This window comes from Pogoniulus pusillus, chromosome 26 (genome assembly GCF_015220805.1).
Source record: "Pogoniulus pusillus isolate bPogPus1 chromosome 26, bPogPus1.pri, whole genome shotgun sequence".
NCBI classification, from domain to species: Eukaryota; Metazoa; Chordata; class Aves; order Piciformes; family Lybiidae; genus Pogoniulus; species Pogoniulus pusillus.
In genome coordinates this window covers 3,289,192-3,305,238 of record NC_087289.1, presented here as the reverse complement: position 1 = coordinate 3,305,238, position 16,047 = coordinate 3,289,192, and the positions used below count along the sequence as shown (strand labels likewise).

Below are 16,047 nucleotides of genomic sequence, written 5' to 3'. Positions count from 1 at the left end.
TGGAGAGGAACTTTTCTAGCGACAAGACAAGAGGAAATGGTTTTGAGGTGAGGAAGAGTAGGTCTGGACTGGATTTTTGGACAGAGTTCTTCAGTACAAGGGTAGGGAGACTCTGGAAGAGGCTGCCCAGAGAGGTTGTGGATGCTTCCTCTCTGGAGGTGTCCAAGGCCAGGTTGGATGAGGCCTTGAGCAGCCAAGTCTATTTGTGAGGTCTCCCTGCCCATGGCAGGGAGGTTGGAATAGATGATCTCTGAGGTCCCTTCAAATGGAAGCCATTCTATGATTCTATGAATATGCACTTATGCATTAAGAGCAGGGAGTTGATGCTTCTGAAGACAGATGAGATACGATGTGGTGCTGAGGGATATGGTTTAGCACCAGACTTGGTAGAGTTAGAAAATGGTTGAACTCAATGATCTTAAAAGTCTTTTCCAAAAGACTTTACCATCTTTATAATTACAGCTTCCTCCCTCTGATTGCTGTATGTTGCTTTTAAAGTGATCACAGCAGATTTGTTCTCCATCTTAGCCACAGCTGCTTTTATTTTTTCATGAGAAAAATGTTGTTCTCTTTTTAGATGTTAAAGTGATTGAAGTGAAGATGCCTCTGAAGTGTCTGCACTTTAAAGGATGTGAAACTGTATTAATGCTTCAGCTGCAAATAAAACGTAGCACTACATTTTCATTCCCTATAGAAATGCAATGCAAATGGTAGGCAAAGCAGGAGAGTGAAACACTCATTTCAGCAGTGAAAGCTCCACAGTTTGTTTCAACCACAGATGGCTTTACAAATGGAATTCTCTAAAAGCATAGAATGGTTTGGGTTGGAAGGGAACTCAAGATCCTCTACTTCCAGTCCCCTGCCATAGGCAGGGACACTTGCTGCTAGACCAGGTTGTTCAAGGCCTCATCCAACCTGGCTTTGAATGACACCAGGGAGGAAGCATCCACAACTTCCCTGGGCAACCTGTTCCAGTGTCTCCTCACCCTCACTAAATAATTTCTTCCTAATCTCCAGTCTAAATCTCTGCTCTTGCAGCTAAAAGCCATTATCTCTCACCCTGTCACTACAGGCCCTTGTAAAATGTCCTTCTCCAGCTGTTCTGTGTCCCCCTTCTTCCTTGTACCTTACAAGTGATAAGATAAGAATAAATCACGGAAGCATAGAATTATTTCAGTTGGAAAAGACCTCTAAGATAATTCAGTCCAACCATTGACCCAATACCTCCGTGACCATTAAACCATGTCCCCAGGTGCCATGTCCACACATCTCTTGGCCACTTCCAGGGATGGTGACTCCAGCACCTGCCTGGGCAGCCTGTTCCAATGTCTGACTACTCTCGCAGGAAAGAAATAGTTCCTAAATCTCCAACCTAAACCTCCCCTGGCACCATTGTGGGCCATTTCCTCTTATCACCTGATGCTAAGGAGAAGAGACTGACCCTCCCCTGTCTCCAACCTCCATTCAGGGAGTTGTAGAGAGCAATGAAGTCTCCCCCAGCCTCCTTTTCTCCAGCCTAGACAACCCCAGTTCCCTTAGCTGCTCCTCACCTATCTGCTCTCCAGACCCTTCACCAGTGTTATTGCCCTTCTCCAGACCTGCTCCAGCAACTGTAGCCAACAAACGCCCTCCAGTTGCACCAGGTTTAGATTGGATATTTCGGAACAGTTCCTTTGCTGCAAGAGCAGTCAGGCATCGGAGCCGACTGCCTGGGGAAGCGGTGGAGCCACTACCCATGGAGGTGTTAAAAAATGTGTACACATGGCAGACGGAGACATGCTCTAGCAGGCATGGTGGCGATGGGTTGACAGCTGGACCTGATGATCTTAGAAGTCTTATGCAACCTTAATGATTCGATGATGCTGTTCTGGCAGTTTGGGGGTGGGATGCCTACAGCCAGCAGGAAAGGACTTGGCGTAAGCGTTCTTTTAAAGCTCCCCACTCCCAGCGCCTTCCTCATGAGGGAGAAATACACTTTGGGGCTTAGATTTTTTCCTTTCAGACAACCCTACGGAGCACTTTAGGCTGCTGCAGGGACGGGACGAGCGGTGCGGCACAGCGCTGCGTGCCTGAGCCGGCGGGGAGGACGCCACCCTGCCGCCCCTTAACCCGCCCGGGCTCTGCGACCGGCCACCGGACCCCATCCCGCTGCCAGCGGCGCAGGCTCACGGCGAGACGAGTCGGCGTCACCGGAACCCCCGGGCCCGGGCGGCCAATGGTGGCGCGGGGCGGGGCCGGCGCCGGGCCAGTGCGGGCAGGCAGTGCGGGGCCGGGGCTCTGCGGCGGGACGGCGGCGGCACGGCGCTGGCCTGGCCCTCGGCGCCGAGGTGAGGTGCGGCGTTCTTCGAGGCGTCCTGCACGGCGGCGGCACGGGCTGGCTGACAGCCGCTCGGCGGCCCGGGTTGGCGGGGGTGGGAAGTGAGGGAGGCAGCCCCCGGGTGGGCCCCGGAACGAGGCTGCCGGCGAGTGGCGCCCCGGGCTGGCGGCTTGGCTTGGTCGGGCTCGGCCCGGTCCGTCTCGGCGCGGTCGGCTCCGTGGGCGCGTCGGGCGCTGTCGTGAGTTGCAGCTCCGGGCGGAGGCTTTCGCGTGGGAGCCTCGATGGAAGAGAGCCCGGCTCGGCCCTGGCCGCTTCGCCGCGGGGTCCGCAGTCCTGGCTTCTCTGGCCCCAGCACAAGGGGCTTTGGTTGGCGGGGGGTCGGAAGCGCCTTCCCGGTTGTGTGGCGCGGGGCTTGGCCTGGCGGCTCCGCCGCTGCTTCCGTGGCCAGGAGTGTTGGAGCACCTGCGCCCAGCCCTTCACCATCGGCCTCCCCGCCACGCATTCCCCGCGCACGTCGGGCTGGGGCTGGGGCTGTGAGGGGGCTGTGAGCGCTGACGCACCCCGCTGACTGCCCGTGATCTCCTGAAGAAGCGTTCCTGAAGCCCCACTGCTCTGGCAGGGCCAGTTCTTCTCTTTCCCGTCCTGCACATCCGTCTTCCAGGCAAGCCTGTGGCCTCTGGCACATGGTGCTGCTGGCCGCAGCCATGCAGCGCTGCGGGAGACAGCTGCGACCCCTCCGTGGCTGTGACAGGAACTGTTTGTAGCAGGAGTGAGGGCTCCGGGGAGAGGTGGCTCTTCGGAAGTCCCTGGGACACTCCTGGGGTTCGTCCCTCTGGGTTGCAGTCGTTGGACTCGGTGCATGCCTTGGGGCCCCCTCGGCGTTGCGATGTTGGCAGCTTGCTGTTGCCTTTTGAAAAGGATAACAGAGGAAGGTTTGCGTCTGGTGGGCTGAAGGGGAGCCGAATTGAGAGCTCCTGCTGAGAGCACTTCCATGCTGCTCCTTTTGGAGTCCACCGCGTGTAGGTAGATCCCTTTTCCTGGGAGGCAGAGATCGTCTTGCTCACACTGGAGAGCTGGGACCCTGGCATTACTTTAGCCCAGGCTTCTGCAGAGGCAAGGGGTGGCATGCAGTGGTTTTCACTGACTTAGAGGCACCGTCCTTGGAGCAGCTCATTTGAAAGCCTTTGGTGTCTTGTGAAGGCTGCCCCTCCAGACCTGCTGCTAGCTGAAAAATGCTGTCTTGCTTCTGAAAAATAAGTTTATTCCACCTAAGTGGAAAATAAAAATCATTGAGACTTTGAAGTTATTTATAAAAGGCAACAAAAGACGTAGGTAGCTACCTGAAATTTTTACATATTAGTCTGTCTGCTTCTTCATTTAGCAACCCAGTCAAGTGGAAGGTGTCCCCTACCCAAGGCAGGGGGCTTGGAACTAGGTGATCTTTAAGGTCCTTTCCAACCAAAACCATTCCATGACTCTGTAATGTGGGGCTGAGTGTGGCAGTCATTCTGTCACTGAGCCTCAGGGACCTAATTTAGGTTTGATGGGAAATTAATCGGAGTAAGCACTCAGTGTGAAGATCTTCAGCATGAGTGAATGCAGGGAAGGTTTTTTGTTCTTAGAACTGCTAATATGGAATGTGGTTCAGTGGTGGACTTGGCAATGTTAGATTTATGATCAGACTTGATGATCATACAGGTCTTTTTCAACCTGAATGCGGTAATGTGGCATTTTATTTCACATTGGTGAGAAGGCAGATGAGATCTGGAGAAGAGCAGATTCTAAGGGACCCTTATAGCTACATTCCAATGTTCAAAGGAGACCTACAGATAGTCTGGGGAGGGACTGTTTAGAAGGGCTTGTGTTGGTAGGACAAAGGGCAGTGTTTGAATCTGGAGCAGGGTGGATTTAGGTTGGACATTAAGAGGAAGCTCTTCACGATGAGAGTGGTGAAATACTGGAACAGGCAGTGCAGGGATGTGGTGGAGGGCCCGTCCCTGAAGACATTCAAGATCAGTTGGAGGTGTCCCTGCTGACTTCAGGGAGGCTAGAAAAAGACAATCTTTGAGGGTCCCTTCCAACCTTATGCAATCTGTGAGTCAAACTCAGTGTGCCCCTGGGCAGCCTGATCTAGTTGGAGGTGCCCCAGCTGACTGCAGGGGAGTTGGACAAGACGACCTTTGGGGGTCCTTTTCCACCTAATGCAATCTGTGAACCTTCATTTCTTCTGGCTCTCCTGGGGTAGGAGGCTCTCGGTACTGTTGGACACTTTCTCTGCTCTGCCCTTAGAACCTCTCTTTCTTCCTGGTACTTGCAGCTTGTCTCAGGCTTTACTCTTTGATTTCCTTCTGCCTGTCATTTAGTCAGCTCCCTGGACTGCAGTGCTGCCTGAACAGCCTGAACTGCACAGCAGTTTTTGTTGAGAGATGCTCTATGCAGTCTGTTTGCATGAAAATTGATCTGTAACTATAAGTGATGGTGAAACTGGAAGTAGTGCTTGGCTTGTTAATACTCCTCACAGGTCAGTTTTTGGAGGCAGCTGAGGGAGGCCAGGCTATTTGGGTGATTTTTAATACTTGTGATGGTGTTGGTAGCATGCATGGGGAGGGAACGGGATGTGGCATGGGGAGATGGTCACAGCCACACAGTGGGCAGGGCATTGATTTTCCAGGGGAGCACATTGTGTTTTCTGACCAGATGCTCCTTAGACCTTTCAAATCTGAATGCCCCCAGCACAGTAGAGACATCTGACTCCTGGAGTGAGCCCAGAGGACTCAGAACATCTCCCCTATGGAGACAGACTGAGAGAGCTGGGGCTGTTCAGCCTGGAGAAGAGGCGGCTCCAAGGAGACCTTAGAGCAGCCTTCCAGTACCTGATGGAAGCTACAGCAGAGCTGGGAAGGGACCTTATACAAGGGCTTGTAATGACAAGATGAGAGGGAGTGGAATGAAGCTGGAAGAGAGGAGATTTAAACTGGAGATTAGGAAGAAATGCTTGACAGTGGTGAGATGCTGGAACAGGTTGCCTAGAGAGGTTGTGGATGCCTCCTTCTTGGAGGTGTTCAAAGCCAGGTTGGAGGAGGCCTTAAGCAACTTGGTCTAGTGGAAGGTGTCCCTGCCCATGGCAGAGGGCTGGGAACTGGATGATGTTTAAGGCCCCTTCCAAGCCAAACGATTCCATGGAGCTCTATCTCTGTGCTGTCTGGGGACTAGTCCAGAAGTAGGTATTTTTTCAAACGTGTCTTTGGCAGGGCATGAGGCCAAGCCTCCTAAGCTCACTTTTCCTCCTACCAGGAGATAGATCTGGCACTGGACAGTGTGTGCACACTTTTAAGATTGAGATCATCTTTCTCATCATATGTGTCATCAGCCAGGAGGCTGGAGGCACCTCTGTGGTGGTTGCAAGCTGTGCTGCTCAGGCAGGGCTCTGCAACAGCCCAAGGACTCTGAGAGTCCACTAAGACAAACAAGCCTTCCAGTAGGTGTAATTAGGTGACATCTGTGACATGTTTACCTGTGCAGGGGTCTGAAACTATAAAATGAGAAGAGTAAAACCTCAGGTGTAATGTTGAAACTCACCAGTCTGCAAGCTGGGAATGTGTCTCACCAACCTCAGAGTGTGCAAGGATCGAAACCTAACCTCCCCTGCCAGTTCTTAGTACAGGTAAGGCTGGCTCCATTTAAATCCCCAGAGTAGGCTGCCTACCTACTCAAAGTGTAGAGGGACAGAGAGATGTTTTGCGATCTGCCTCTCTCCTTTTTGCACAAAACACCTTCATTACCAAACAATCACCTGACACTTCACTGGATGGTTCTAGTGTGGTGGCTGTGCAAAAGGTTGTCCCAGTGTTGGTGTCCAAATGCTGCCAGTTGTTCAGACCTAGCCTGGTTTTGGGGAAATGCAACAAAAGCAGCCAGGAGCCTGTTGGGTTTTTGGCTGATTTTCTGCCTAGGGCCTCGTTGCCAGGTCCTGGACTAGCACCACCTTCTTTGCATCAAGAAGAAGGGTCCAGTCTCTTTTCAGTGGTGCCCTGTGATAGGACAAGAGGCAATGGACACAAATTGGAGCACAGGAAGTTCCACTTCAACACAAGGAGGAACTTCTTTACTATGAGGGTGCTGGAGCCCTGGAGCAGGCTGCCCAGAGATGTTTTGGAGTCTCCTTCTCTGGAGACTTTCAAGACCCATCTAGACTTGTTCCTGTGTGACCTGCCCTGGGTGATTCTACTTTAGCAGAGGGGTTGGACTTGATGATCTCTAGAGGTGTCCCTTCCAACCTCTACTGTTCAGTGGTTCTATGAAATGAGTGTCCTATTTCCTAACCATATTTTGGAGTCATTTGGGGGAAGTTTGCTGCCTCCAGCACTCTCTGCCACTGCAGCCTGCTGCAGTCCACCTGCAGATCCTGCTGCTGCTTCCATGGCACAGAAGAGCTGGGCAGAGGCACGCAAGGTTTTTTTTTTCCCCATGTGAAATGGAACATTTGCTCTACAAACAACTGCCACGAAAGCATGAATGTAAGGCTCGTGTAGGAGTCAGCCTACTTGAACTAGTGTAGATGTCTGTAATTGAGATTTTTACTCACTGACTTAATCTGGATCCAGCAGAGGTTTGCTAATAAGTTGAAGGACTGTTATCTGCAGCAGGAATCTGCATTATGAAGGCTCTGAGCTGCCAGCATGGGTTGGAGCAGTTATGGTTTTGACTGAGTCATCACTTTGGAAGATGAAGAAAGTTAATTATTCCTGTTATCTTGGGGTGCAGTCTCATGTGGCAGCAAAGTCAGTGGCAGTGTCCTGGCTTACGTTCCACTGCCTGCTCCATGTGGCCTTTCTTGTGCTGTGAGCACAAGACCTGGTTTAGGGAGGTACATTTGCAGAACAGTTAACTGGGAATTGACATGTTGGTGTGTAAGATGGGCAGAGGGCATGATGTGACAGGGAAATACTGGAGAGAGGCCAAGTGAGGGCTGTGAGGCTGAGGAAGGGTTGATCACCTGTCTGATGAGGAAAAGCTGAGAGATCTGGGGGCTGTTTAGCCTAGAGAAGAGAAGGCTGAGAGTTGATCTTTGAACATTTATAAGTATCTCAGGGGTGGATGTCAAGAAGAAGGTGCCAGTCTTTCAGTGGTGTCCTATGACAGGACAAAGGGCAGTGGATACAAACTGAAGCACAAAAAATTCCACCTCAACATGAGAAACTTCTTTGCTGTAAGGCTGCTGGAGCCCTGGAGCAGGCAGCCCGGAGAGGCTGTGGAGTCTTTTTCTCTGGAGACTTTCAAGACTTGCCTGAATGCATTCCTCTTGGACCTACCCTAGGCCATCTTGCTGTGGCAGAGGGGATGGACTCAATATCTTCAGAGATGTCCCTTCCAACCCCTGCTATTCTGTGATTCTATGAATTCAGTGTCCTATTTCCTAATCAGGTTTTGGAACAGTTTAGGGGCCGTTTGTCACTTATTTTTTTCCTCCAGCAGCTGGACTTTTGGCCAGTTTCATTAACTTTATTGGTAATTTTGATGACATTATGAAGAGCATTAAATAAGGACTTGGTGTGTGATTGTGCTTCAGTGGGTGGTGTTTTCATGCAGGATATTGGTTACATCTTTCAGGATGTAATCCTACTTTTTTTCTTCCAGGTTTCTTTACTCTCTTCTTGTTGTTGTTGGAAGATGGGAGAGATAGAAGGAACATACAGAGTCTTGCAGACTCCTGGCTCTCGTTTGGGTGTCCAAAAGACCACAGGAGTGAGCACTTTGGAGCCAGGACAGAACCTTTCTACTGCAATGGCATCATCACCTGCCAAGAGTCATGAGCGTGACTTACCCATCAAAATAAAGATGTTGGACAACACGGTGGAAGTGCTTGAGATTGAGGTAAGAGAGGTTTACACCTGCTTTCAAGTGCACTTCACCTCTGGTGATGTAAAGATCAGAGGATTTGCTGCTGTGCAGGGCAGGGAGGCTTTGAGGTGATATCTAGAGCACGGGTTGCTGTTGGATTTTGCCTAATTACAAGCAGTTCAAGGAGCAGCAGAGCTTGGGTTTTGAAGTCTTTTAGGTGTACCAGGTGTTTTGTGTTTTTAACAGACCTTAACTGCAGGCACATACTTTATCAAGAAACTTTTAACTGTCACTTGCTGTGGGGGGGCACACACCAAGTGACTTTCTGGTGTTGCTTCCTGAGCTAGTTGCAGCTTTGATTTGCAGTTGGGAGAGCAGAAGAGGGGTTTGTATTAGTTACCACTTCTTGTTCGTTGTTTCGGTGGTTTGTAGCCTCTCTAGGTACACTTGCCCCCTATCTAGAAGATGTTGGGTTTTGCCACACTGGGAAGGAGGCAGCAGGGGGGTGAGAGTGTTGCTGAAAATCTGTGCTAAAAAGTAGACTTGCTTAATTAAGAGTTGAAGAAAAACCAAATTGGAGTGGTTCTTCTAAAAAAAATGTTTGTTCTTCAGATTCTTGTTTTGTTCTCAGCATTAACCTTGCTCAGGCTTTGGCTTGCCTAAAAATCTGTTAGAAAAAGCTCTGCTCTGGTGAAGATGCTGAGCTATCTCATCTGCTGCATTAGTATCAAATTGACTTGAGTGTGGCCAGCAGGTTGAGAGAGGTGATTCTGCCACTTTGCTCTTGTGAGACCCAGCCTCAAATACTACATCCACTTCTGGTCTCCTCATCGTAAGAAGGATATGGAACTGTTTGAACAAGTCCAGAGATGGGCCACAAAGATGATCCAAGGTCTGGAACTCCTCTACTATGAGGACAGACTGAAAACACTGGCTGTTCAGCCTGGAGAAGAGAAAACTCTAGGGGAGACTTTAGATTTGCTTTCCAGTACCTGAAGGGATTCTACAGGAAGGCTTTAGAGGGACTTTTCATAAGGGTATCTAGGGACAGGGCAAGGGAGAATGGTTTTAGGCTGAGGGAGAGTGGGTTCACACTGGATCTTCGGAAGTTCTTAAGTGTGAGGATGGTGAGACATAGGAATAGGTTGTCCAGAGTGGTTGTGGATGCCATCTCCTTGGAAACAGTCTTGACCTGGTTCTCCCTCACCTGCTGGAGCAGTCTTGACTCTCTACCCTTCCAGTTATCTTCATTGCTCTCTAGCTTCCAGTGCAGGTTCAGCTTAGCTCCATCCTCTATCACTTGTCTTACCCCACAGCACTTTCTTTTCAGTCTTATCTCTGAATGCATGTTCAGCTCTGGCTCCATTCTTTACATTGTCTCAGCTCTTGACTGTCTCTTAGATTTGAATAGAATCAGCCTTTGCCTGCTGAGACCTGGTTTGGATATTTGTGTGTCAGCATCAAGCTGCATGTTTATGGTGAACTCCATCAATTGCTCACTGACACTGTTACTTTGTTTGGACCACTGTGGTTCATGCTCCAGTCTCAGCTGTCTGACCAGTGAGGTGGTTTCTGTTGACCTTTTGCTCCTTCATTTCCTAGAGTGGGCCATCTCCTACAGGCACTCTGTGTACAGAGTCTCTAGGGTGGGGCTGTTTATCTGAACAGCTGAAACTGCTGTCATCTAGGACCACCTCATCTCACACCTTCATTCTCATGATCACCTTCTTGTTGGGTTTAGCCTTCCCAACTCCATTTCACGTGTTGCAGTAAGACTCAGCCTGTTCAGCTGTTGTACCTCTCAGCTGCTACTGCCTGACCCTTTTCTACATCTTATCATTGGCTCCCTCTCTTTTTAGTTTCACAGATCACATTGGGTTGGAAGGGACCCTCAGAGGTCATCTTGTCCAACTCCTCTGCAGTCAGCAGGGACACTTCCAGCTAGATCAGGCTGCCCAGGGCCACATTAAGTCTGATCTTGAATGTTTCCAGGGATGGTGCTTAACCACCTCCCTGGACAACCTGTTCCAGTGTTTCATCAGTCTCATTGTGAAGAGCTTCCTCCTGATGTCCAGCCTAAATCTACCCTGCTTCAGTTTCAAACCATTGCCTCATTCTATAACCACAAGCCCTTCTGATCAGTCCATCCTCAGCCTTCCTGTAGGTCCCCTTCAGATAATGAAATGCAGCTCTGAGATCTCCTTGGAGCCTTCTCTTTTCCAAGCTAAACAGCTGCAATTCCCTCAGTCTGTCTTCAAAGGAGACATGCTCCAGCCCTCTGATCGTCTTCCTGGCCTCCTCTGGACCCTCTCTAGCAGATCCATGTCTCTCTTGTGTTGAGTGTCTCATAGCTGGACACAGCAGTCCAGGTGAGGTCTTACCAGAGCAGAGCAGAGGGGCAGGATCACCTCTCTTAACCTGCTGGCCACACTTCTGATGCAACCCAGGATGCCACTGGCCTGGACTCCAAATGCCCATTGCTGGCTCATGTCCAGCTTCTCATCCAACAGCACCTAGACATGGTGGACACATGTAGTGATGTCAAAAAATGCAAGCTGTGTCCTAGTTTGGGGCTCCAGAATTTGAGAGAGACAGGGATCTGCTGTAGAGAGTCCAGTGGAGAGCTATGGAGATGATGAAGGGACTGGAACTCAGCCTTTCTACACACTCCTGTGTAGAAAGGCTGAGAGACTAGGGCCTGTTTAGTCTTGAGAAGAGAAGGCTGAGAGGGGATCTTATTAATGCCTATAAATATCTGAGAGGGGGGGGTGCCAAGATAAAGGTGCCAGGCTCTTTTCTATGATTCCATGGTCTGTAGATAGGCAGATTAGGAGGTCTGCCTCTCTGACCCAGTTTTCTCTTTGCATAACCTTAGAGGACATCTGATGGCACTGCTGCCAGAATGTGATGTTTAATATTTAGTCTCTATGGTGTTCCTTGGATAGGAAATATATGGCCTTGCATTAATTAGGTGATTTATGCTCTATGCAATGAGGAAGTGCCCTCAAAAAAGAAGTTTAGATTATTATGCTTCAAGTTTACCAAACTCCGTGTAAGGAGAACTTGGCTCCTCTTCAACTGCCTGTACTTCCTCTTCTCCTTCTGCTTGAACATAAAAGCAAATGAGGGAGAGAGAAATATTTGTACATTATCCTGTAGGTGAATTTTTCTTTCTTTCCACCTACTGGGGAATGAATTCTGTAGAGCTGCAATAACCACTGTAAAAATCAGTACAGTTCTTAGTGCTCTGCAAAGTCATCTGGGTCTGCCTGCCTGTTTTAGTCGATGAGAACACTTAGGCTAAATTGTTTTCTTTTGTGCTGTTGGGTTTTTTGGGGTTGCTTTTAGGACAGAAATGTGTTCTTTCTTTTCCTAGAAATAGTGAAGCAACTTGCTTCTCAACAAAACACATCAGTAGTATGAGTTAGCTTTACATTGCTTTGAATTCACCTTAGCTTTCATGGAATCACAGAATGGACCTCAGAGATCATCCTCTCCAACCTCCCCACCATGGGCAGCAGTGCCTCTCAGCTAGACTCAGCTGCTCAAGGCATCATCCAACCCAGCCTTAAACACTTTCAGAGAGGAGGCATCCACAGCCTGCCTGGGCAACCTGTTCCAGAGTCTCATTGCTGAAGAGCTTCTTCCTCAGATCCAGTCTAAACCTACTCTTCCTCAGCTTCAAACCATTCCTCCTTGTCCTGTCTCTAGACACCCTTATGAAAAGTCCCTCTCCAGCTTTCCTGTAGGCTCCCTTCAGCTACTGGAAGGCTGCTCTAAAATTCCCTACAAAGTCTCTTCTGCTGGCTGAACAACCCCAGCTCCCTCAGCCTATCCTCAACCTAGCAGAGGTGTTCCAGCCTTTGGATCTTCTTTGTGGCCCTCCTCTGGACTTGCTTCAACACCTCTGAGACTTTATTATGACTGGATGCAGCATTCGAGGTCGTGTCTCACAAGAGCAAAGGGTCAGAGTCCCCTTTCTTGCCCTGCTGGCCAGAGTCCCTCTGATGCAGCCCAGGATACTAACTGACTGTACTGGGAATTTTGTTCTGTCCTGCAGTCTCACCATGCCCTCGAGGTTTTTCTGCATGAGCCAGGCTCACACCTCATAGTGTGAAGCTAGGATTTAGGAAAATGCTTTTTCATTTTGTTGGGACTTTTGGGTTTTTTTGTTGTATTCCACTAGGCCTCTTGTTTCCCAGGCATGACTCAGTTTCTTGAAGCACCAGGCCTGTTGTTTCCCAGACATGACTCAGTTTCTTGAAGCACCAGGCCTGTTGTTTCTTGGGCATGACTCAGTTTCTTGAAGGTGCTTGTACCTTTTCTCCTTTTGTTACTGAGCATGAGAAAGCTGGAGCATGTTTCACATGCCTGCAGTGCTGTGCCATGTGGCCCTCTCCATCTGGCACTGCTGGGTGGCCTTGGAGGGAAATGTTTATACTCTGGTGCCATTCATGAGGCTTCTCAAACAGGATGGTGGGAGGCAGGGAAGGGACCTCTGCAGATCATTCTGTTCAACCCCCTTGCCAAAGCAGATGGGTTTTGAAGTTATTCAAAGGAGGGAACTCCACATCAGAGACAGAATCACAGAATGTCAGGTTAGAAAGGATCCCAAGGATCATCTGATCCAGCCTTTCTCAGTCAGAGCAGAGTTGAAATGAAGTCTCAGTGCGGTGAAGAATTGTTTTAATTATATTTAAGTTAAATTGCACTTCTGTTTGTTATTTTCCCCTTTGCTGTCTATTTTTATTAAGTATCATTATCTCAAGGCTTATATAGAATCATAGAATCATATCTGTTTTGGAGTTTACTGGTGTACATGTAAAACTTAGTACTAGCAGCACTCCAGGCTGGGGACTGAGTGGCTGAGAGCAGCCAGGAAGGAAGGGACCTGGGGGTACTGGTAGATAGCAGCTGAACATGAGCCAGCAGTGTGCCCAGCTGGGCAGCAGAGCCAATGACATCCTGGCCTGGCTCAGGAACAGTGTGGGCAGCAGGACAAGGGAGGTTCTTCTGCCCTTGTACTCAGCACTGCTCAGGCCACACCTTGAGTGCTGTGTCCAGTTCTGGGCTCCTCCATTCAAGAGAGATGTTGCAGTACTGGAAGGTGTCCACAGGAGGGCGACAAAGCTGTGAGGGGCCTGGAGCAGAGCCCTGTGAGGAGAGGCTGAGGGAGCTGGGGGTGTGCAGCCTGCAGCAGAGGAGGCTCAGGGCAGAGCTCATTGCTGTCTACAACTACCTGAAGGGAGGCTGTAGCCAGGGGGGGTTGAGCTCTTCTGCCAGGCAAGCAGCAACAGAACAAGGGGACACAGTCTCAAGCTGTGCCAGGGGAAGTATAGGCTGGATGTTAGGAGGAAGTTGTTGGCAGAGAGAGTGATTGCCATTGGAATGGGCTGCCCAGGGAGGTGGTGGAGTCACTGTCCCTGGAGATGTTCAAGAGAAGCCTGGATGAGGCACTTAGTGCCATGTCTGGTTGACTGGCTAGGGCTGGGTGCTAGGTTGGACTGGATGATCTTGGAGGTCTCTTCCAACCTGTCTGATTCTGTCATTCTGTATTACCACAATACTTTAGTGGCTTATTTGATACTAAGCTCACTTGGTAATTGCTCTGTCCCTCGGTGCTACTGTCTTTGCTGGCCACCTATGGAACTCTTCCTTGCTTGATTTAAATTCACAAAATGCATTATTGCAAGCACAAAGTTACTTTCCATGTGTTTAGATTAGAATAACTGCACTTAGTTACTCTGCTTTCTGTCTGTCCATGTGTTTACAGTAAAATAACTGTGCTTAGTTATTCTGCTTTCTGTGCAGTTGCCAGGACTTTGCCATTAAAAAGGTGTCATGAGAATGGCACTTCTTCAGATGTCCCTTTTTTACCACTGGCTGTTGGAGCACGCAGCCAAGACTGGTTACAGTGGGGAGCCAAATCAGGAGCTGGGCTGGGCCCACGGGAGGTTTTTGAGGCAGTGAAGGAAACAATCCAGCAGCTTGTATATGCCTTGTGACTTCCTGTGGTTTGGAAGAGAGTTGTTTTCAGCTTGTGCACGCTGGAAGTGCTGCTTATCAGTAACTCCTTGCAGGGATGAGGACTTCACTGGGACCAAAGCAGGAATTCTGCAGCTTAAAATGCTGTTACTGTGCAAGTCTAAGATAAATCTGTCTGTTAAAAATGGAGAGTGTGCTGTGGGCACTGCAAAACATCTCCTGTGCAATGGCATTTCAGAGAGGCTCTTCTTCCTGTGGCAAAGCCCAGAGCCTCGTTGGCTGCGGCAGGACGAGGCAGCCTGCTCTGGGCTCTCCAACACAGGCAGGCTCTGGCACCAGCTGCCTAGCCCTTGCTCTCCCTTCCCCTCCTTAGACCTTCCTTTCATAAAGCCTTTTTTCCTTGCTCTGTGCTGTAAAAGTATTAACAGCTTAAATATGTGGGAAGTGGGAGGACAGGCTGCTTCTGAATCCTATTAAGCAGTGTGCTGAAGGAATCGAGATGCTGTTAGTCAGCTCAGTGTTTTTCTTCCCTGGCTGAGAAGAAATAGTCAAAATTCCAGAAAGAATCATAGCCAGATGTTTGTCATTGCTCTGCTTTGACTCTCCTAAATAGGGAAAATAAGCTGCCTTAGGGCTTATTTTTGTCTGACCTCAGAAGAGAAAGTTAGTAATTCACTATCTGAAGTTATCATAGGGTTTAAAAAGAGCATAAGTGAAGCTTTGCAATTTGGGCACTTGTTAATTCTACTGCTTTGGGTTTTTTTTTTAGACCTGTTATTTTGTCTTTGGGGATGGACTTTTTTGATGCAATGTAGGAATGTGGTATTGGGTGGGGAGAAGTAAAATTGCAGCCATTTTATTGACAGACATTTGGGGGGGGAGGGGGAGTGTTCATTTTTAAATTGGACCAAATGTGCTTCAATTGTGTTATAAAAACAATTTACTGCTTTGCACCAGCAGTACCCCAAAAAACAGCTGTCAGCCTTCTAAGGGCAGCTAGAGAATTGCAGTGTGCTGAGAGGCAGCACAGAGGAATTTTAGGTTAGTCTTGCTGCACAAAGGGCCTTGATCACAGATGTGTCTCTTGGTGCCCAGCAGTAATCAGAGGAGCACAGCCTTGGGAATGTGAATTGCAATCAGCAGGGTTGCAAAGGCATACCTGTGTGTCATCTGCTTCTCCTTTCAACCAGCTGCACCTCTGGCAAGGGCAAGTTGCCTACTCATGTGAGAGGGAGATCACAGAAATGGAATATTTACAAAGCTGTGCTGTGGTGAGGCTACCCTCTATAAAAGATTTACTTCTCAAGTCTAAAACTACTCTGCTTCAGCTTCAAATCGTTTCCCCTTGTCCTGTCACTAGTTCTTCTCCAGCCTTCCCATTGGCTCCCTTCAGGTATTGGAAGGCAGCTATAAGGTGCCTCCAAGAGTCTTTTCCTCTCTTCCAAGTTAAACAACTCCAGGTCTTTCAGGCTCTCCTCATCAGAGGTCTGCTCCATTCACCCTCAACATCTTCATGGTCTCTGTGGGACTTTCTCCAGTAGTTCCCTGTCTCTCTTGAACTGGAGAGCCCAGAACTGGACACAGTGCTCTAGATGTAGTCTCACCAGGACAAAGCAGTGGAGGAGGAGAACCTCCCTCAACCTGCTGGCCACACTTTTCTTAGTATTGCCCCTTTTGACGGCAGGCAGTCTTTATAACTAAACCTTTTATGTGCAAATTACATACATATGAATTACATTTTCTTATATATAACACATATGCATAACTGTCCTTGCTTATTTCAGCCACCAAGTTATATAAGGTCTTGAAATAAGGCAGGTAACCTAATGCAGCAGCTGAGGAGGCTGAATCCTCTTCCCAGTGAGCATTCTCTGGCCCTTTGCAGGTTGCTGGAAATAGTATGT

At 49.0% G+C, this 16,047-nt stretch overlaps 1 protein-coding gene across 5 annotated transcripts in view; it reads left to right on the top strand.

The window, feature by feature from the left end:
* Positions 1-2,242: 2,242 nt before the first annotated feature.
* FARP2 (FERM, ARH/RhoGEF and pleckstrin domain protein 2) overlaps positions 2,243-16,047 on the top strand; it is a 68,374-nt gene continuing 54,569 nt past the window's right edge. For all 5 annotated transcript variants that reach the window (XM_064165702.1, XM_064165703.1, XM_064165701.1 and 2 more), the window contains exons 1-2: positions 2,243-2,327; positions 7,955-8,191. In XM_064165702.1, coding sequence (XP_064021772.1) covers positions 7,988-8,191 — 204 coding nt within the window. In that variant the 5' untranslated portion in view covers positions 2,243-2,327; positions 7,955-7,987. The remainder of the gene's footprint in view (positions 2,328-7,954; positions 8,192-16,047) is intronic.